Raw genomic sequence first — 22,325 nt, forward strand, 5'->3', positions numbered from 1 at the left:
TCATTCAGTGTGATCTATTCATGTTTGCTTGTGCGCGCTGACACCACGATTGTTCATTAAGTTAGTAAGCCAATCTCTCCAAGTTTATGCAGCCGCTAAAACTACTATCCCTACCCCGAATAGCTCTATACTAATTTGCTATCGCAATCGATGCTTCGCCTTTTGGGCGAAACTGCGACATTTTTTACAATACCCATTCAAAACCATTTGAAACTCTTGAAATAAACAAAAAAAAAAAAAACAAGGAAAAAAAAAACAAAGCAAGGAAAGATCTGTTTCCTTCCTGCATGTGAGCAGCTGCCGGCCGAGCGCGCACCGAATAAAGACTACCGGTAACCAAACGTCTCAGCAAATCTCGATTCTCCGTGATCTTGCCGCAAGAGGTCATGTGTTGGGCCACCACTGCTGGCTACACGAAGCGTTCGCTGGCCAAGGCTGGCTGCGTGGTGTAATGCTTCCTCCTATATTTTCCTTCCTCCATGGCCGCAGGCGTCACGAGTACGTGATCTTTTTCGGGTGAGGGCAACTGGTCAATAAACTCACATATGGCGCTGAGCCGTGCTCCCTCAAGGGCTGCAGAAGATAGCGCCAACCTTTCCCTTTCCCTCAAGAACCACTTATCATCATCATCTACCTAAAGGCATCAATGTTGCCGGATTCGAGCCCTCGTTATGTAATGAACGAGAAGAAAGCGAACCGAGGGGCCCGATTTTATTACTCATATTATAAGAAGCCAACAAACAATGACACTAAGGCCAACATAGGCGAAATTACTTGTTTTTACTAATTGATTTAAAGAAATGATAAATTAACCTGTGGCCAGTTGTTTTTTCATTCATTTTCAATTAATTTATCATTTCTTTAAATCAATTAGTGAAAACAAGTAATTTCCCCTATGTTGGCCTTAGTGTCGTTGTTTGTTGGCATCTTATGATTAATAAAATCGGGCCCCTCGGTTCCCGTTGCGTTGGGCTGCCCGCCAGAGCCCGACCAAAAGTTTTATGGCGAGACTACATTATCCGCCCGGCCCGCCTCCCCTTTACCTTAGGCCCGAGCCCGGCCCGAGCCCGGCTCGAAACGGGCCCGAACTCGGCCCGAGACCGAAAAATATCACCTAGCGGCATTAAAAAAAATAAAGAAGAGAATGAAAGAAATTTATTCTTAGGCGTAAATACATATCATATACAATTATGAACACAATTTGAGCGGTCTGAACGCAAATACCAGCCCGCGAAGTAGTACCAATGACCCTGCCGAGCAGTATCGCCAGCAGTTTTCAACGGCGCGACCTTGATGCTGCCCAATCCACTTCTATCGCAGCGCCGCCCCAATATTTTACCACGTCGGGTGCCTTACTGCAAAGCATGTGCCGCCCCTGCCGCCCCAGCCGCTCGTACCCACTCAACCGTATTCTATAGTACACTATACCTGAAGCGCAGCCACGACCGGTCGTGAGCGCAGCGCATGGATGGAGTAAATGGAGAAAGAAAGCTTCTCGTTCCTCCATGGTGAAGCGTAATGCGCTGCTGCTAGGCGGCCGGTTAAGAACATGCGTGCAATAATGGATGGACGCAGTGCCATATTTCAGCCGCGTGACGAATTATCTTATCTTACCAGTCATCGTTTTACCAATTCGCCTTTGAAGAATCAGCAAGTCGCGAACGCGCTTGCACCGCGCTGAAAGCATTAATTACATTGATTTGAGGTGACTTCGGTCTTTGTAGACTTTTACAGTATGTTAAAACAGCGCAAAATACGACGGAAGAAGAAAAGGGAAGTACACAGGGAGTACCACTGCTAGCTTCCAGCTGCGCCGGGGCAACAGGTTTTTCATAGTCGAGACGCGCGAGGATAACTTGCTGCACGTTACATATCACACCACCTGAAAGTCCGAGCCCGGCCCGGGCCCGCGTCAAAATATCCGAGCCCGACCCGGGCCCGGGTCAAAAAGCACATGCCGTGCCCGAGCCCGTGAAAAAACTGCTTTACCTCTTTTGAAGTCAGTGAAGCGCAGAGCAAAACTATAATTTTCAAAAAAAAATAATTGCGATTGTGGCTAATCAGAACCTGCTTCAGAATCGGAACGTTGTTTCTTCTGCTGCAATTCTTTCGCTGATGTGTGTAGACAGCTTTATTACATCTTTGCTGCATTTGCTCTAACCAAAATTGTTTTCTTCTTTTTATTTAGAACAGGGATTGGGCTTCTGCAGTATGCGTTTTATTTTCGTGAGTGAAAAGTTGTCGCAGTTTCACCTGAAAGGCGAAACATCAATTGCGATAGGAAATTTGTAGAGAGCTATACGGAGTAATGATAGTAGCTTTATCAGGTGTATAACCTATGCACGGTGTATAACCTATGCACCTATGTCGACGCCGTCGGCGTTTTGCCCGCGTTCGCACAAAATGCGTACGTCGTTGGTGACTGTTGCCGGAGCCTCTGATATAAATAGGCACTTGATGCCGCAGCTAAACGTCGCCTCCCTTCCCTCCCCCTCCCGCCCCCCTCCCCGCCACGGACTTTCGCGCGTCGGAAGAAGGTGCGTTTGTTCTACATATATGGCGATTGTAAAGGAGGAAAGAGACGCCTACTTCTGCAGCCCTTAAGAGAGCACGGCGCAGAACGCGCGTTTTTTCTTCGCCGTGCGTTCACTCCCCGTGAAAGCGCGCGTTTCCTCGCGCCCTTTCACTCGCACATACAGCGTTCGGCGCGCGGCGACGATTTCATCTTCACTGACGTCATACGGAACCTCACGGCAACGGCGACGGCGACGCCGACGCCGACGGCAATAAATCTGCTTTGGAGTGTCCATATAATTGCTATCGCAATAAAAAAAGAACCTTAGGAGCATGGATGAAAAAAAGTTGTCGCAGTTTCACCTGAAAGGCGAAGCATCAATTGCGATAGCAAATTTGTAGAGAGCTATACGGAGTAATGATAGTAGCTTTATCAGCTGTATAAACTTGGACATGCAGCAGCACCGGCAACACGCTGAACTGTTGTCGACGCCGTCGGCGTTTTGCCCGCGTTCGCAGAAAATGCGTGCGGCGTTGGTGACTGTTGCCGGAGTCTTTGATATAAATAGGCACTTGGTGCCGCAGCTAAACGTCGCCTCCCTTCCCCCCCCCCCCCCCCCCCCCCCCACGGCCTTTCGTGCGTCAGAAGAAGGCGCGTTTGCTCTACATGCGCCCCTCGCGCCCTTTCACTCGCACATACAGCGTTCGGCGCGCGGCGACATGGCGCTGAGCCGTGCTCCCTCAAGGGCTGCAGAAGATAGCGCCAACCTTTCCCTTTCCCTCAAGAACCACTTATCATCGGCGACAATTTCATCTCCATTGACGTCATACGGAACCTTACGGCGACGGCGACGGCGACGCCGACGGCAGAAATCTGCTTTTGAGTGTCTATATAATTGCTATCGCAATAATAAATGGGCTGCTAAAGTGCACAGGTATCTGTACATGAAAGTGTGGACACAGAATGGAGGAAGAGGTCAAGAAAGTTCGCAGCCAAGTACGCTGCCACGACATGGTCCGGCCGCTCGCCGTCACCTAGAGGTCACCAGTCGCGTTCACAACCGTACCGCCGTCCGTCCTCCCGCTCCCCGCCACGTCGCCGCGCACCGTAAATACAGGGTAATTGAAACTTTAAATGGAAAGCCAGGAGTCATCAGAAATAAAGTGAGAGAAACAGAGACAGGGTGCAAAGGATGTCAACAAAAAGGACCATAGAGATTTACAAGATCGAGAAGAAAGAAATTAGAAGGGAAATCTGTACGACAACACAAAGGGCAGTGCCTTGCTATTTGAGGCTCGTGCCGGTTGCCTAAGGACTAAAACATACCGGAGCAAATATTCTTAACTAGATGAGGCATGTGTACGCTGCAGTAAAAATCCGGAGACCACTCAGCACATCCTAATGGAATGCAAAGGCATTCACCCAGTGAGAACCGTACGTAACGTACGGTTCTTCCAGAAGCTCCTGGATTTAAAGTGGACGGAAGCATCAATTGGTCAGCAGACGAGATTAGCAAGAGACGTTTAGAGCATTGGTGGAAGAAAAAAGTGAAACGTGTCTTCACAGAAGTAGTGTAATGTTTATTGCACATAAATATATAATGTCTATTGGTGTTTTGTGGCTAAAGCGCCCTTAGGCGTTGATGCACCCACGCTGACGCCTGGTGGCACGTCTCCTCCATCACGACTACCAACGTCGATGACCATGAGCAACCGTCGTGCATATGGAAGCTGCACTACGCTGCACACGCTAGCACAACGCGAAAGACGAAGCACGTAACTGACACACTAATACAACGCGCAAGACAAAGCACGTAACTGAATCGTCACCGAGTCAAATCAGCGCGTACAGCGCGTCGTAATTGCAGCCTCCGCGATCAACTTCAGAAACATTTTCAGAGCTAATTGCGGAGGCCACGCTCCGCTGTGCTGAGTACGGTGAACGCCACCTAGGTGGCGTTGGTAGTGCTTCTTGATGCCAGCGTCCCTTCGAATGCTGGCATCGAGGCGTCGTAGTGCTGAGACCACCGAAGCGTTCACTGTCGGTGCGCGTTAGTGTCATAATGCAGTACTTCTCTTTTCTGCTCGTAGGCGGCGGCACCGCCCCGAGCAAGAGCGCGGGTACACGGAGGAGTGTTAGATATATAAGGCGCGTCTGTGTAGCTCTCTGCAAATGCGTTTGTGGCGCAATGGGTTAAACGCTCGGCGATCTATCGTCGCGGACCGAGAGGTCGTGGGTTCGATTTCCAAATTTTGCATGTTTGTGGAACTTTTTCTTCTGGTTTCTTTCTTTGTATTATGTTCTATGACGTATTTCCGTCACGGAAATACGTCAGTGAAGTCTTGGTGGACCCCGGCATAAAACACTTTCGTGTTAATAAGGGCTGCGATTTGTACGACCGGATCTATTACAGGCATAGGTCGCGGTACAAGTACACAGGGAAGTTTTGAAGGAAAAAGAAAGAAAGAAAGAAAAGATTAGGGACATCTATACAAAAATGCTAGAATGGAAAACATGTGTAGCACACCTGATTAAATGAACCAGGCTAGGTGACTAATTGTCACCGCCCTGTTTTAAAGGGGATGTCAATAAATCATAATCATCATCATGCGGCAAGCGATGATTCGGGGCACAAAGGACGTGCATTCGAACGAGTGAGCGGCGCGTAAGCTCCGCCCAGATCCAGTGCCCAAGCTTGTACGCTCGGAAGATTGAATATTCTCGTTGATAAAAAGTTGTCGCAGTTTCACCTGAAAGGCGAAGCATCAATTGCGATAGCAAATTTGTAGAGAGCTATACGGAGTAATGATAGTAGCTTTATAAGCTGTATAAACTTGGACATGCAGCAGCACCGGCAACACGCAGAACTGTTGTCGACGCCGTCGGCGTTTTGCCCGCGTTCGCACAAAATGCGTGCGGCGTTGGTGACTGTTGCCGGAGCCTTTGATATAAATAGGCACTTGGTGCCGCAGCTAAACGTCGCCTCCCTTCCCCCCCCCCCCCCCCCCCCCCACGGCCTTTCGTGCATCAGAAAAAGGCGCGTTTGCTCTACATATATGGTGATGGTAAAGGAGGAAAGAGACGCCTACTTCTGCAGCCCTTAAGGGAGCACGGCACAGAACGCGCGTTTGTTCTCCGCCGTGCGTTCACTCCCCGTGAAAGCGCGCGTCCCTCGCGCCCTTTCACTCGCACATACAGCGTTCGGCGGCGCGCGGCTCCCCCAGCGAGGCCTGGCTCGCAGGGAGACCTCGCTCCTTCTCCGGCTCCGCATCGGCTGCAGCTGGACGGCAGCGCGCAGCTACCGACTGGGACGAGCGACGTCCCCGGCCTGCAGCTCCTGCGGGGAGCCGGAGACGATCGAACATCTCCTGCTGGCCTGCCCGGCGTACCTGCAGCAGCGGGGCCCACTCCTGCAGGAGTTCCGCCGCCTGGGCCTCCCCTCTGGCAAAGAGGAAGATCTCCTCTTCCCCGGCCGACACCACCTTTCTGCACTTCGAGGTGTCGTGGAGTTCCTTGACTCGTCAGGGCTCTCCGCACGCCTCTAAGAACATTTCTACAAGCGGGAAGGCCTCACGGCCTCCCACCCCACCTCGGGCCTGACCGGCCTGGCACAACACCCCTGCCGACTCTGCAGCACACCAAGGCCTTCCATCTCGGCCTGATACGTGCCGCTTATGCCTGCCGGTTTTGCTTCGCCCAGCCATGGCGACTCCACTCTATCCCTTCTTTCGCTCCCACTTACCCCTCCCCGTTGGCGCTGAGCCGTGCTCCCTCAAGGGCTGCAGAAGATAGCGCCAACCTTTCCCTTTCCCTCAAGAACCACTTATCGCGCGCGGCGACGATTTCATCTCCATTGACGTCATACGGAACCTCACGGCGACGCCGACGGCAGAAATCTGCTTTGGAGTGTCCATATAATTGCTATCGCAATAAAACAAAATAAACACTGCACGACGGCACTTCGCTTTACGCGAACAATGCCGATGGAACTATGCCTTTGCTTGCGACAAAACCACAACGGCGCTTTGTCCAGTGTTGCCAGGTCCGATGAGGTGGCGTAGCCAAAAGCTAAAGAAGTTGTAGCCCAAATGTAGCCAAACAGAAAAAAAGTGCAAAATATTTCGTAGCCAAATATAGCCATTGTTGTTTGCAATTTTATTTGTGTATACATTTTCACATTCGACAACGGCAATCCTTTTTTGCACAACCCGTCGTAGCACAATGTCCGTGCCGCCGTGATGGTCGGCTCTTTACATCAACAACAGCGACATCATGCTTGCACAGAACACTTTTTGGTTGGCCTTGGAAGCTCTTAAGTTCCAGCGAATCACTGCAGAGGGCGAAATGAGTGCTTTTATTTTATGACAGATAGTACTAAGTTATTATTTTTAGTTATTTACAGTAATATGAACTACAAACTCTGTTTTTTAGTTGTCGTGAACACAAAATAATGTTCAGCGTCATCCATTTCTCACGTTATCTCTGCCTACGGCGTAGAAGTTCAGCTGTCCAGCGATCTGCGACGGCGACGTGCTCACGGCTTCTTTTTTGATGAGCTAAAACAAGTCTTTCGCGCTATGATATCTCGCGTTATTTCGTCTCATCGTCCTATCTTGTTTTCTCATTTTCTTGTTCTTGTTTTTCAATTAGCTTGGCCCCGATTAGCTGGGACACACACTACCTATATAGTGTCAATTTACATCAAACTGGCCGCCATCTTAGGTCTCTAGCACGCCAAGAACATGCGTTAAAGAAGGGACAGGCAACAGATGCCACTCACTGTCTGAATCGGTGTAAGCGGAGCTCTAAAATATTACTGCGCAAACCGGCACACTAGTGTAAGAAGCGCGCTTTCTTTTTAGGCGACGAGCACGTCCCGAACTAACTCGCTCGAAATTGTAAAAGCCGCGACGGCGTACAAAGAGCAATGGTAAACAACAAATTGATAACAGTGGTAATGCTGTGAAAACCGGTTACTGTCAAAAAGCAAACCAAGTGATGGCTAATAAAGTTTTAGAATAGGGGCCCCTAAAGTTTGGGGCCCCAAAGAGCTTTGCCGGTGTTAGCGTTGGGGCATGCAGGAATGAAGAGTTTTGGAATAGGCGTTATGCGTTTGTGGATAGCGTGTTGCGTTTGCAGCGTCACTACGGCGTCAGAGAAAAGCTGTTATAAATATTAAAATAAAATATACAATTTTATGATAAGAAAAGTAATTTAGGCTTTCGTGGTTTCGCCTTTAATTACAATTTGGAACTTATTCTATTAGAAGCATGCAACTTGTTGCGCTTAGTTTTGAGTAACCAACTTTATGCACCTTCACTAAGCCAAGTCAATCCGTGATAGGCCTACAAGCCATGAAATCGACAATTGAATTCGGAATCAGCGTCGTATAATGAATCAATCTTCATTACACATGTTAGTTGGGAGAAAGCGATAACCGCAATCCGTTCTTCTAGCTTACGAACTTCACGCATTACCACGAATCGAACCAAGTTTTATGCTAAATTAGAGCCGTCGCTTCGGTGGGCGCCGCCATGTTTCTTGACGAAAGCTTTTGGGGCAGCTTTTGGGGCAGCTTTTGGGGCTCCTGCTAAATCGATGAAATAGCGTGCCCGACGCAAAACCCAAACACAGTTCCCGTCTTGCGCATGCGCAGTCACCAGTGGCTTCGACGCTGTTTCTTTAGGGCCCCAATACGTTTGAGGCCCCTATTCTAAAACTCTAATAATTGCTGGGGTTTTACGTGCCAAAACCACGATATGATTGGGAGGCATGGCGTAGCGGGGGACTCCGGATTAATTTTGGCCACCTCAGGTTCTTTAACGTGCACCTAAGTGCACGGGTGTTCCTGCATTTCGCCTTGATCGAAATGCGGCCGCCGTGGCCGGGAATCAAACCCGCGTCGTTGAGCCAGCAGCACGACACCTCACAAGTTAAGCTAACACGGTGGGTGAAGTTCTTGTGACGTGGTGCACTGATGTCATCGTGGCAAACATGTTTCGATATTAGTAGAATGAGTATCTAAATCCATGAAGTTACGGGCAAACCATCTAGAAGTAAAAGCACCAGTACCCACCTTTGGCTCGGGGCTTTGCTCCCATTCTTTTTTATACTGTCACGTAGTAGTGACGATGAAGCAAACAGTCGTAAAACTGGGAATGACGAAACTGATTCTTTATTTGCCCACAAAAGCAAGTTACACTTGAAGCACAACGATAGCGGCGAACACAGTCGGCGATCGTCGAAATCTGATCAGCGGCGAAACGCGTAGGCTTTTATACCTGAGTCATCGAAGGTTCCAGATTAATCCCTGATGCCCGCGTGTCTTCCAGAAAGTTCTAGACAATTCGCGTCGCTCATACAATCAGATTACATGGGCGTCGGTGACCACAGACGACGGATAGAAGCATTGATAACGTCCGAGAAGCTTCCAATGCAGGCGCGTCCTGCGCCGAGCGATAACGTTTAACATTTGTCAGCCAATGTTGAAAGCGGCCACCGGTGAAAGATAAACATGTGTAAGTGTCAATACCCTCCCCTTAAAAAGCATCGTCCCGATGCTACAAACAAACACGAAAGCGAAAACAAAACCATGCGTAATAAACAAAATAACAAAAAACAATAACAAAGTAACAAAGTACCTAAGTTTGTCAGCGGGCGTAGAAAGGCTTAAGACGCACCACGTGGATGACTTCAGGTCGTGCCCGGCGCCGCTGTGATTGCGAAATGCCGTCTGGCACGACCTCATAGTCCAGTGCGCCAATACGTCGGGTGATCTTATATGGTCCGAAATAGCGACGTAACAGCTTCTCGCTAAGTCCTCGTCGGCGTATCGGAGTCCAGACCCAAACACGGTCACCGGGCTGGTACTCGACGTAGCGTCGTCGAAGGTTGTAGTGTCGGCTGTCGGTCCTCTGCTGGTTCTTGATGCGCAGTCGGGCGAGCTGTCGACCTTCTTCGGCACGCTGCAAATAGGTGGCAACGTCGAGATTTTCTTCGTCGGTGACGTCCGGTAGCATGGCGTCAAGCGTCGTTGCCGGGTACCTTCCGTAGACCAGGTTGAACGGCGCCATGTGCGTCGTTTCTTGCACGGCCGTGTTGTATGCGAAGGTCACGTACGGAAGGATGGCATCACACGTCTTGTGTTCGACGTCGACGTACATTGCCAGCATGTCGGCGATGGTCTTATTTAGGCGCTCGGTGAGGCCATTCGTCTGCGGGTGGTAGGCGGTGGTCCGGCGATGGCTTGTGTGGCTGTATCGCAGGATGGCTTGAGTTAGTTCTGCCGTAAAGGCAGTACCTCTGTTAGTGATGAGGACTTCTGGGGCACCGTGACGCAGGAGGATGTTCTCAACGAAGAATCGATCTACCTCGGCAGCACTGCCTTTGGGCAAGGCTTTTGTTTCGGCGTAGCGGGTGAGGTAGTCCGTAGCTACGACGATCCATTTATTCCCGGACGTCGACGTCGGAAAAGGCCCCAGTAAGTCCATCCCAATCTGCTGGAACGGTCGGCGAGGTGGCTCGATCGGCTGTAGAAGTCCGGCTGGCCTTGTCGGCGGTGTTTTGCGTCGCTGACAGTCTCGGCATGTCCTTACGTAATGGGCGACGTCGGCAGAGAGGCGAGGCCAGTAGTATTTTTCTTGTATCCTCGCGAGCGTGCGGGAAAAACCGAGGTGTCCAGCCGTTGGGTCGTCATGGAGAGCTTGCAGAAGCTCTGGACGCAATGCTGAGGGTACCACGAGGAGGTAGTTGGCTCGGAGAGGCGAGAAGTTCTTCTTTAGGAGAATGTCGTTTTGCAAGAAAAACGACGCCAATCCTCGCCTGAACACCTTCGGCACAGTGACGGTCTTGCCTTCCAGGTAATCTACAAGGTTCCTTAGTTCCGGGTCGGCTCGCTGTTGTTCGGCGAATTCGTCGGTACTGATGGGTCCCAAGAAAGTGTCGTCATCCTGGTCATCCTGTGGCGGCGGTTCGACGGGGGCGCGAGACAAGCAGTCGGCGTCAGAGTGCTTTCGCCCGGACTTGTAAACGACGGTGATGTCGAATGCTTGAAGTCTCAGACTCCATCGTGCGAGGCGACCTGAAGGATCCTTCAAGTTAGCTAGCCAACACAAGGCGTGGTGGTCGCTCACAACTTTGAAGGGCCTGCCATAGAGGTAGGGGCGAAACTTTGATGTAGCCCAGATGATGGCGAGGCACTCCTTTTCTGTTGTGGAATAATTTGATTCCGCCTTCGATAGCGACCGGCTAGCGTAACTTACAACCCTTTCTAGTCCGTCAGTCCTCTGCACAAGCACGGCGCCGAGTCCTACGCTGCTTGCGTCGGTGTGGACTTCGGTATCGGCGTTTTCGTCGAAATGCGCAAGGATGGGCGGCGATTGTAGGCGTCGCTTCAGTTCTTCAAATGCTTCGATTTGCGGACGTCTCCCACTTGAACTCGACGTCGGCCTTCGTGAGGTACGTCAGTGGCTCGGCGATCCGTGAAAAATCCTTGACGAAGCGCCTGTAATAGGCGCACAGGCCAAGAAATCTACGCACTGCCTTCTTGTCGGCGGGCGGAGGAAAGTCAGTGATGGCCGCCGTTTTCTGTGGGTCAGGGCACACTCCAGACTTGTTGATGACATGGCCCAAAAACAAGAGCTCCTCGTATGCGAAGCGGCACTTTTCTGGCTTCAACGTGAGTCCGGAGGTCTTGATAGCTTGAAGAACTGTTTCAAGGCGCCGCAGGTGTTCTTCGAAGCTTGAGGCAAACACAACGACGTCGTCCAAATACACGAGGCAAGTCTGCCACTTCAAGCCTGCCAGTACTGTATCCATGACGCGTTGGAAAGTCGCAGGTGCCGAGCAAAGACCAAACGGCATGACCTTGAACTCGAACAGTCCGTCTGGTGTTATAAAGGCAGTCTTCTCCCGGTCCCTCTCGTCGACTTCGATTTGCCAGTAGCCGGTTTTGAGGTCCATCGACGAAAAATACTTTGCGTTGTAGAGTCGATCCAAGGCGTCGTCAATCCGTGGGAGGGGGTATACGTCCTTCTTCGTGATCTTGTTGAGGCGACGATAATCGACGCAGAAACGTAGGGTTCCATCCTTCTTCTTCACTAACACCACGGAGGACGCCCACGGACTCTTGGACGGCTGGATGATGTCGTCGCGTAGCATTTCGTCGACTTGTTGCCTTATGGCCTCGCGTTCGCGCGCCGAAACTCGGTACGGGCTCTGACGGAGTGGGCGGACATTTTCGTCGGTTATGATGCGGTGCTTGGCGACAGGGGTTTGTCGAACTTTTGACGACGACGAGAAGCAGTCCTTGTATTGCAGGAGCAGAGCTTTTAGTTGTTCTTTCCTATGCCTGGGAAGGTTCTGATTGACGTCGAAAGTTGGTTCAGGTACTATAGTCGTCGTTGCAGGTGCACTGGAATCCGTGAAGGCGAAAGCACTGCTGGCTTGTACTATTTCGTCGATGTAGGCGACCGTGGTGCCTTTGTTAATGTGCTTGTATTCGGGGCTGAAGTTCGTGAGCATCACCCTTGCTTTCCCTGCACGTAGCTCAGCTATGCCTCTAGCGACGCAAATTTCACGGTCGAGCAGTAAGTGATGATCGCCCTCGATGACGCCCTCCATGTCTGCAGGCACTTCGGTACCGACGGAAATCATTACGCTGGAGCGAGGCGGAACGGTGACTTGTTCTTCTAGCACATTCAAGGCATGGTAACTGATGTCTGTATCCGGTGGTATCGCGTTGTGCGTTGAAAGCGTTACCGACTTGGACCTTAAGTCGATGACTGCACCGTGTTGGTTTAGAAAGTCCATGCCTAGGATGACATCCCTGGAGCAGTGCTGCAGGATTACGAAGCTCGCCGGGTAAGTGCGGTTGTTCACAGTGACTCGTGCTGTGCAGATTCCAGCCGGCGTTATTAGGTGGCCTCCCGCTGTACGGATATCGGGTCCTTGCCAGGCAGTCTTCACTTTCTTCAACTTTGCGGCGAACGGGCCACTGAAGACGGAATAGTCGGCTCCAGTGTCGACGAGAGCAGTGACGTGATGACCATCGATTAGCACGTCTAAGTCGGTAGACCGTCGACTGGCGTTGCGGTTAAGTCGTGGCGTCGGATCACGGCTGCGTCGGCTTGCTCTGCTGCTGCTACGTCGCGTCGGTAGGTCTTCTTTCGGCGGCGAAGTGTTGTCGTTAGGGCTCTTGCCAGGCGGTGTGCTGATACCTCGTCGTGGTGATTCGCGAATCTTCTTCGTCGGCGGCGGAGGATCTTCGGTATTGCGTCGTACAGCAACCGCACCTCCATCGGTTGCTGCCTTTAGTTTCCCGGGTAAGGACTGGGAGATCGGCCCCGAGTGGGACCGGTGTACTGACGGCGATGGGGCGAGATGTACCGGCCTGGTGACGGCGAGCGTGAGGGTCGTCGTGGTTGCCACTGAGCTCCGGCGAAGTAGTCGGCGATGTCACGTGGTCGCTCGCCAAGCTGTGGACGTGGCGCGTTGACGGCGAACCCTCGTAGGCCCATCTCGCGGTATGGGCATCGGCGGTAGACATGGCCGGCTTCCCCGCAGTGATAGCAGAGCGGGCGGTGGTCGGGGGCGCGCCAAATGTCCGTTTTTCTCGGGTAGCTGCGCTGGGTGACGGGCGGGCGTCCTGGCTGCGGCGGCGGCGCTGGGCGACGGAATTGCGGCGTTACGGGACCCTGGCGCGAGCGCGGAGGGGGGCCTTGACGACGGGCGACGGCGGCATATGTCATCGCTTCCGGCTGGGGTTGCGGCGATTCGGGAAGTCCTAGCGATTGCTGGATTTCCTCCCGCACGATATCGGCGATGGAAGCAACTTGAGGCTGCGACGACGGTAGTAACTTCCGCAGCTCTTCGCGTACTATCGCCCTGATGGTGTCTCGTAGGTCGTCGGAAAGTCCTTGGACTTCGGCGTAGTGTGGCGTCGAACGGCGATTGTATTGCCGGTTGCGCATGTCCAGTGCTTTCTCGATCGTCGTAGCCTCCGAGAGAAAGTCTTGGACTGTTGTTGGTGGATTCCGTACCAGTCCGGCGAATAGCTCCTGCTTAACTCCCCGCATGAGCAAGCGAACTTTCTTGTCTTCGGGCATAGCTGGATCGGCGTGCCGGAACAATCGAGTCATTTCTTCAGTGTACATACCGATACTCTCATTCGGGAGCGGTACACGGTTTTCCAGCAAGGCTGCAGCTCTTTCTTTACGGACGACGCTCGTGAAGGTGTCCAGGAAGGCGGCTCGGAAGAGGTCCCAGGTTGTTAGTGAACGTTCCCTATTCTCGAACCAGGTTCTGGCGCCATCTTCAAGAGAGAAGTAAACATGTCGCAGCTTTTCGTCGCAGTCCCACTTGTTGAACGTAGCGACCCGGTCGTATGCCTCCAGCCAGCTTTCGGCGTCTTCACATGGCGAACCGCGGAAAGTCGGCGGCTCCCTGGATTGTTGCATCACGACCGCAGATGTTGGCACAGGGGCTGTCATGGTAGCTGCTGCCGAGGTCATGACTTTTGTCCTCTTGGTCTTCTCAGGTAGGGGTTCGTACTCCGGTGGCAGGTTCAGTAGCCTGCGACTAGCTCGCTGGTCGGGGTAGGCGTCGACGTCTTCTAGACGGTGTGGGCTTGGCTCACGGCTGGACGGGGGGGTCCGGTACAAGGACATAAAAGCACCTCCACCAGATGTCACGTAGTAGTGACGATGAAGCAAACAGTCGTAAAACTGGGAATGACGAAACTGATTCTTTATTGGGCGAACCTGTGCCCACAAAAGCAAGTTACACTTGAAGCACAACGATAGCGGCGAACACAGTCGGCGATCGTCGAAATCTGATCAGCGGCGAAACGCGTAGGCTTTTATACCTGAGTCATCGAAGGTTCCAGATTAATCCCTGATGCCCGCGTGTCTTCCAGAAAGTTCTAGACAATTCGCGTCGCTCATACAATCAGATTACATGGGCGTCGGTGACCACAGACGACGGATAGAAGCATTGATAACGTCCTAGAAGCTTCCAATGCAGGCGCGTCCTGCGCCGAGCGATAACGTTTAACATTTGTCAGCCAATGTTGAAAGCGGCCACCGGTGAAAGATAAACATGTGTACGTATCAATACGTTCTCGCATACTTTATCCACTTCCCCATATTTGGATTCTCCTCTCTGAGGAGGATCTGATCTTACGTCCAACCTATCGAAATGAATCTCGAATCTAAGCACGAAGAAAAATTCATCTAGCAGAAAAAGGAAAATGGCAGTAAAGCTTCGCGCCAGAAACGTGGGGTAGGTCGAAAGCTGTGCCCGTCGCGATACTTCATCCGGAAGACATGGCCATGAACACACTATAACGTCTCATACACCCGTGCTTCTCTTCTTTCATGTCGGCGCCACGATCGCCCGACGGCCCCGACCCTATGTTATTGCTCTCTTTTCCTGAGCATAGCCATGTTAGTACAGTGTACTGTGAAAAACCCACTACTTCCTGGTTCATCCCGATGCCCGGGGATCGGGTGCCTAACGGTCAAGTAGGTTGTAAGTTTAAGTGCATCAAAGATCCAAGCCACTGGCTCAGACAACGGCGCAGAGAGAGAGAGAGAGAGAGAGAGAGAGAGAGAGAGAGAGAGAGAAACGTGGTGGGAAAGGCAGGGAGGTTAACCGGAAAAGATTCTGGTTTGCTACCTTGCACTGGGGAAGGGGAAGGTGAAATGAAAGGCGGAAAGAATAGGGAAGAGAAAAAGCAGTCACGAAAAAAAAATTCAAGGAATAATAAAAAAAAGGAGGGGTTTGAAATGTCTGTGAGAACTATAGTCTGTCAAATAGTCCACTTGATCGCAAAGACTTCAAGAGTGCCTTGACTGACTTGTTGTGTGACGACTGTATAGGCCGGCGTTCCAGGACTGTCTGCTCCGAAAGCGGCCGGTCGTCAAGACGTGCCAGCGCGGTCGCGAATGACTGCCTATGTGTGCTGTATTGGGGACAGTGACAAAGTACGTGCTCGATTGTTTCCTCGTCGCCGCAGTGATCACACGCAGCACTATCCTCCCATCCGATGCGGAAAGCAAACGACTTTGTAAATGCGACACCAAGCCACAATCGGCAAAGTACCGTTGTTTCGGGTCGGGATAGTCCGGGTGGAGGTCGAAGTCGAAGACAGGGGTCCAGTCGATGCAGACGTGTGTGTTGCAAACTAGGTGTGTTACACAACGATTGTGTGGCGTCGTTTGCAAGCACTCCAAGTTTCGCTGCTGCATCTGTTCTTGACAGCGGGATTGGTTCCTGTGCGCCGTCTTCATGAGCAGATCGAGCAGCTTCATCGGCATATTCGTTGCCCATTACGCCACAGTAGCTAGGGAGCCACTGAAAGGTGACGTCGTGTCCTTGCTCGACGAGGCAATGAAGGAGCTCTCGGATTTCGAAGACTAGTTGTTCGTAGAGAGGGAAGGAAAGGCGGGAAGGGGGGTCATTTCGCGCACGCACACATGCACAGCCATAACACAGCCTTCGAGATTTGCGTCTACCCGATCAGAGCCACCTCTGGAGCGTGGATTAGGGTGCCACTTATAGCCCAAACACAGCCAAGTCGCTGATTTTCAGTAGCCCAAATATAGCCACATAGCCACCTCGTCCAAGTCGATGCCAAAAATTTTTCCCGTAGCCCAATTTGGCTATATGTAGCCAAACCTGGCAACACTGGCTTTGTCCGCTGACGGCTCCGCTGATAGCCAGCGATGGATGCCGCTGCCAACGGCACTCGCAATCCAGCCCGGGCTCGTCGAAGAGCGCTTAGCTTTGCCAACATGATCAAAGCTGTATACTTAGGTGGCCCGTAATCAAATACAATTGGTTTACTCGACGTCGTGATGCGAAGGGCAAACGTGCCAGCCAAGCGAGCAGCCTCGCTCAGACGGTCTGTGCGTGTTGTCTATACCCGCGAAATGCCCTCGCATCGTGGCTCCCCATCTCGCCGGTAGCTTGGTACTAGTCGACTAGGCGCTGCTTTGCAGAACAGGCATACGTTCGAGATAATTTTGCTGAATTGGTAACTATTTCGTGTAAGTAACTAATTATAGCCGGCAAAAAAAGAAACACGCGAAGCCGAAAAATTATTTTTCTATGCGTCGCTTTGTCCGCGGACGCGATCTGCCAGAACCTAGCCATATACATCTTCGCTGTAAAAACAGCAGCGAGAAACAGGCTCGTAGGCGCGCCGCCTCTGTGGAGGGAACGCCAGAGGCTTCAGAGGAGGAAACGTCGCGTCGCAGGCCAGCCGCGCTGTCATTGGCTGCACCCAAACGACGGTGTTATTGTCGGATGCGTCGGACGATGACAACCTGCCCAGGTTTTCGCACGCCGGGCGTCCGATCCGGCGCGTCCGCTGTCGTATCGGACGCCGAATCGCGCTTCTCAGCACGCACCGCCGCGCCATGCATTTCGGAGGCCACGCACAGGCTTCGCGCCGGCCTCGCTAGATGGCGCCGAGCGTTCTTAGGGAAGCGCGGAAGAGGTTTCGACGCTGTGGCTATACTGATTCAATGCTAAACGCATTACTGTCCACAGTCATCGTGAGATAGGTCGCGCCGATTTTTAAAAGAAAAACTCACAGGAAAAAAAAAGATAATTGTCTTCCTGGTGGAAATAAAGGCAGAAAAGTACCCCGAACTAGGAAAAAAAAACGAAAACGCAAGAAAAAAGATGTGACAGCATGGTGGAAGCCATGAAATTCTGGGATTACTTGACAAAAGCACGTGATGGCAGCGCTTACGTTATTACGGAGACTTCTAGGTTTGAGCTTATTTATTGGGATAATGTTGGAATTATTAGCGAAGAAAATGAAGGGCAAAGCTTCCCTCATTGAATTTCGCGTCCTCAGCGCTGAGGCCATACTTATTGTTCCTCCTAACTTTAATCAAGCTGATCACGGTAAGGCTTTATATAGTGCACTATAGAATAGTACGCACTTGCAACATTCCATAATTTATCACTCACTAAGACGTGCAGGTGCGCACCGCAATTTACTCAGCTCCAATTTGCACAACCGGGACCGTATTACCTAATCGCTCCATTTCATTTCACATTGTTCTTGCCCGCCGCGGTATTGGCTATGGTCACGGGTTTGATCCGTACCATATCGATGGAGGCGAAATGCGAAAAGAAAGAAAGGAAACCGCTCGCACTTATATTAATCCGAAGAAGGGACAATGAAATGGAACGTTACGATATTAGCCGGTATAATGTAGCGATTCATTTCACACACATCGGTGAAATTGATATGCGTCCAGGTTGTTTGCAACGAAGGAGTGGGTTTTGGATGTTCGCTTAGGCCTCCCGGCTTCGAAGTCGAGTGGCTCAATCGGCAGAGGAGCTATTTCGCTCGATTCCATTCCTTTTTTTTTCATTCATCGCTCACGGTGCAATAACGCTCAGGGGAATCACGAGAATTTAAGAATGGCTTCTTGGGCGAGTTGGTACAGGGTGTTACATTAGGGTATGCCAGGAAACAGGAAAAAAAAAAAAAAAAGAAGAAAACCACGAGTAATACCAAGAAACAGGAAGCCTTAGTGCACTTTGCCTGTTGGGTTGCGCCATTTCACCAAAGATCAAGAATTTTCCCTGTTTTAGCACACTTACTTCCGGCACCAGGCTTCTTGTTACTTCCTCATGTTTTTTTTTCTGGTTTCTTTCGTGTTTGCTGGCATTTTCCTACGAAGCACGAGCATAGTTTTCTTATTGAGGAGTGAACGAGGCCATTGAAAAAGTTGTCACCCGACATTTCCTCTCCGGCGCTGCGCAGACTCGTCCGGTTTGTCCGCTGCACCTGGCCATCTTCAGCACACGCTGTGACCGCCTACTGGAGCGCTTCCAGGCCCTGCGCTTAGAAGCTGCAACGGTACGTGCTCTCCACCGGCCAATAAATTGGGGGCTCGCGTGCACTGCTTCTTGCGGACAGATATCCTTTCGAAATGCCTCGAATTATAGTCGTGACCGAGATCGACACAGCAAACCACATACACGTTGCATTAAGACCTTAGGAGATGTTTAGCACCAGCATACTGGATTTGGGCCAATTCGTTCATCTTGTTCTTAATACAGCGCCGAGGACGAGGAACAAAAGTGCACGTGCGCTGAACTTCCCAACCAACGTTTATTTCAAACGATCGACTATTTGGACAGACCAGCCAGTGCTTTAATGACGGGACAACAATGAAGTCAGAAAAGTAGGCGGAAGCAACTTGGCTGAGCACTGCAGGAACTGTGCACGTATACCTTTGTTTGCGAACACGAAATAGTTGAACCGCGTATCATGGAAAGCAGGCGTGAAGTTTTGAATTTGCCTTTATTTCCATAAACGTACAATTTATGGGGGATTTAAGGAAAAAGTTGCACACAGCACCTCGGCGACCCTTAAACCCAGTCTGAGGGCAGCAGCCGCAGGCACAGGCGCTATTTCAGGACCGACAACACAAACAATACATTTCAATACAATGCAATGTTGGCCTGAACTTATGCCAGAAAAAAATATCATTATAAGAAAAACACTACAAACCAAAAAAGCAAATCGCAGTTTTACACATGAGCAAACAAAAGGGGTGAAAAAAAAATCGATCATCTTCAAATATCCTTCTGGAGAGCTCATACAAACGCGAAACAGGACAAGAAGTAACATTGATGTTATTGCGCATGAGTGTGTTTAACAGGCGTGGTAAACGATGATGTAGCATTTGAAAAAAAGCATAGTTAGTGCGAGGACGTGGCACATGCCAGTGTTTAGGTGACGTGTGCTGTATTCTGTTCTATTTCCAATTAACTGCATTAAGCACTTAAGTGTGTCCACTGTTCGTTTTCTTGCGCTACATGAAAAAAAAAAAAAGCGTCGTTTCTAATAATTACGGGGTTTTACGTGCCAAAACCACGATCTGATATGAGGCACGCCGTAGTGGGGGACTCCGGAAATTTGGACCACCTGGGGTTCTTTTACGTGCACCTAAATCTAAGTACGCGAGTATAGTTTTCGCATTTCGCCCCCATCGAAATGCGGCCGCCGTGGCCGGGATTCGATCCTGCGACCTCCTGCCCAGCAGCAAAGCGTCGTTTCTTTCCAGGTGTCTGGACATGTGAATCGATTGCCTTGCGCAATATTTTGGTGATCTGTGTCTCATGTGCCTGATGCGCAGTGTGTATAAAATAGCCGGATCAGTTGAAAAAGTTGACAGTCAGTCCAGCGTACGCTTAAGAGGATGAAGGCCTGAGCGCTCACGAGATATTCATTAAATTACGTGAACATTCTCATTCGAATGCGTTGTTACTTCCTATTACTTGTTTTCTCTTTACTTCTCTTTTTTGGTCGCCTCGATATTGCCACTGGTTCTGCGTGGCACGTTAGAACGGTCGTAGCTTTCTCTTTCTTCTTCGTCTACTTTCTCGTAGCATACTGAGAGGGGCACGGAAGTGCACATTAGACACAGTGCTAACTTTCAACAACAGATTTATTTCCAGTTCTCGCGCAGGCGTACTCCTCAAAACATCACAAGACATCGCTCGGCAAACATGGACAAAACTGGGAAAACCACATGCAGGCACTTTTGTGGATTATTTAGAAGGGTTCAATGTGAACGGAGGTGATCGAGCTCTTTTATTGATAAAGAAATTGATGGCTTACTGGCGCATGCATCACCAAATGTGGCTATGTTCGTTTCTTTAATGTGTCTGAGACGTCACCTGAGACGTCACTTGAATTTTGGTGCCATCTCCAGAGTATGCAAGCCCAAGTTCTACGGACGTGCCTCGGCCTCCCTAAGTGTGCATCCACAGCGGCCACAATCGCCATAGCATGTGACCACCCTGTATCAACATACTTTGCAGTCGACGCTACTAAGAGTGCACATTCGACATGTCGCAAGGACGCCCTTTCACCATCTTGCTTGCCTGCCCACAACTAGGCCGCATACGAGTTTTAGCCGTCTCCTGACTATACACGGAGCATCGCTACCATCGAATTACGTCCCTACAGCATGGCCTTCGTTACCACTGTGGTCTCTGCATTCACCTCGAATATGCCTCACCATTCCAGGCGTGAATAAGAAGGCACAAATGCCGTCAGCAGCATTGAAGCAGGCAGCATTATTGCTACTACATGAGGTCCACAGTGACCGCTTACATGTTTACACAGATGGGTCGGTCATGCACTCCAGTTCAGCAGCTGCAGTATTTGTCCCAGCAAAATCTACAGTAATAAAATTCCGGACATCGCACTTGACATCGACGACGGCTGTCGAACTTACAGCTCTGTGTGCAGCAATGAAATTTATTGAACAGGAACCGCCCCAGAAATGGTCTATCTTCTGCGATTCCAAGGCCGCCCTCCAGAGTTTGCTCTCTGCACTACGCCGTGGACCCCACGAACGCCTTGTCGCGGACACACGCGAAATTTACCATCAGGCAGTTGACAAAGGACATGACATTTTCTTTCAGTGGCTGCCAAGTCACTGTGGTATCTTTGGAAACGAGCAAGCGGACGCAGCCGCTCGATCTTCACATACCAGTACCGATTGCGTCGCTATCCCTATGTCCAGAACAGACGCAGCAAGAAAGCTCCGTGCGCTTGCTCGCGAGCTTACGTTAGCCCACTGGAATTCAACGGACTTTAAAAACCAGCGCCTCTGTTCCCTGGATCCTGATCTGAAGTTCCGCCTTCCACATGGCTTACCACGACGGGAGGTAACTCTCATTTGTCGCCTAAGACTTGGCGTAGCATTCACCAACGCGTACTCCTACCTGATGGGAATGGCCACAAGTCCAGATTGTGAAACTTGCGGGTGCAAAGAGACGATAGCACATCTTCTGTGTGATTGTCGTCGTTTTAGTGCACAAAGGAAAGACCTCAGAACCACGCTCGACAAGATAGACAGCCGTCCCCTTACGGAAGCCAGAATTCTTGGTCCATGGTCCCAGCCGACGTCGGAACGAACTGCTTTAAAAGCGCTAGTACGCTTTTTGAAAGAAACAGGACTACATGAAAAACTATAGAATTGTGCGGACAGATGTGTTTTCTTTTTGTTCTTTTTTGTTTTCTTTTTGTTCTTTTTAATCTTCTCTGGTTTTCTCATCTTTTCTGCCCTTACCCCATCCCCCCGTGCAGAGTAGCCAACCGGACACTTAACCTGGTTAACCTCTCTGCCTTTCGCCTCTTGTTTTCCTTCCTTCCTTCCTTGGTGCCATATAACGCCGGATGGTCGTCGGAATTTTCGGCCAACCGATGCTTTCACCTTAATGTACGCTGCAGTTCAGCGCCCGTCCTGTGTACTTTTGGTCCTTCGCGCTGTATTAGGGACAGTATATCTATGAGATGTTTTTGATTGGATCTAAGACACGTTCTTCTTTACACATTTTGCTAAACGTCGACGCTCTCACGACCGACAAACTGATCTTACAGAAATGTTGCCCATATGTGACACCTGGACATTAGGGCAGACATGCAAGATCGCGTGGAAATGCGTGACATGCCCATAACTTTCCCCCGGAACTGCCAACTTATAGAGCATTCGAGTGTACTGTATTTAGTTGTATGACCGAACTATGAGTAAATTCTAAGCCCGTCGATATGTAATAAATGTATGCAGTCCATGTGATTACCCCGGGCTGCAATGACGTCCTCATTTGGACATCCAGTGCTAGGATAAGTATTTCCGCGGGATGCGCTGAATTCGTCGAGCAAATGCCCCTTTCCGCGAGCTGCGAGTGTCATGTGCAAACTCAAGCAGTGTATTATTGGTTTCATCGTTGTCACAATGGCACTTGACATGCCAAGTTGCCTTAC

At 50.6% G+C, this 22,325-nt stretch overlaps 1 protein-coding gene across 2 annotated transcripts in view; it reads left to right on the plus strand.

Annotated features, from left to right (window-relative positions):
• The window catches only part of LOC119440806 (uncharacterized), a 97,720-nt gene that overhangs the window by 31,180 nt on the left and 44,215 nt on the right, over positions 1 to 22,325 (plus strand). The window contains exon 2 of one of the 2 annotated variants that reach the window (XM_049662623.1): positions 18,303 to 18,398. The exons of the other annotated variant lie outside the window; for it this stretch is intronic. Coding sequence (XP_049518580.1) covers positions 18,303 to 18,398 — 96 coding nt within the window. The remainder of the gene's footprint in view (positions 1 to 18,302; positions 18,399 to 22,325) is intronic. 2 annotated transcript variants of the gene reach the window in all.

This window comes from Dermacentor silvarum, chromosome 2 (assembly GCF_013339745.2).
Source record: "Dermacentor silvarum isolate Dsil-2018 chromosome 2, BIME_Dsil_1.4, whole genome shotgun sequence".
Classification (NCBI taxonomy): Eukaryota; Metazoa; Arthropoda; class Arachnida; order Ixodida; family Ixodidae; genus Dermacentor; species Dermacentor silvarum.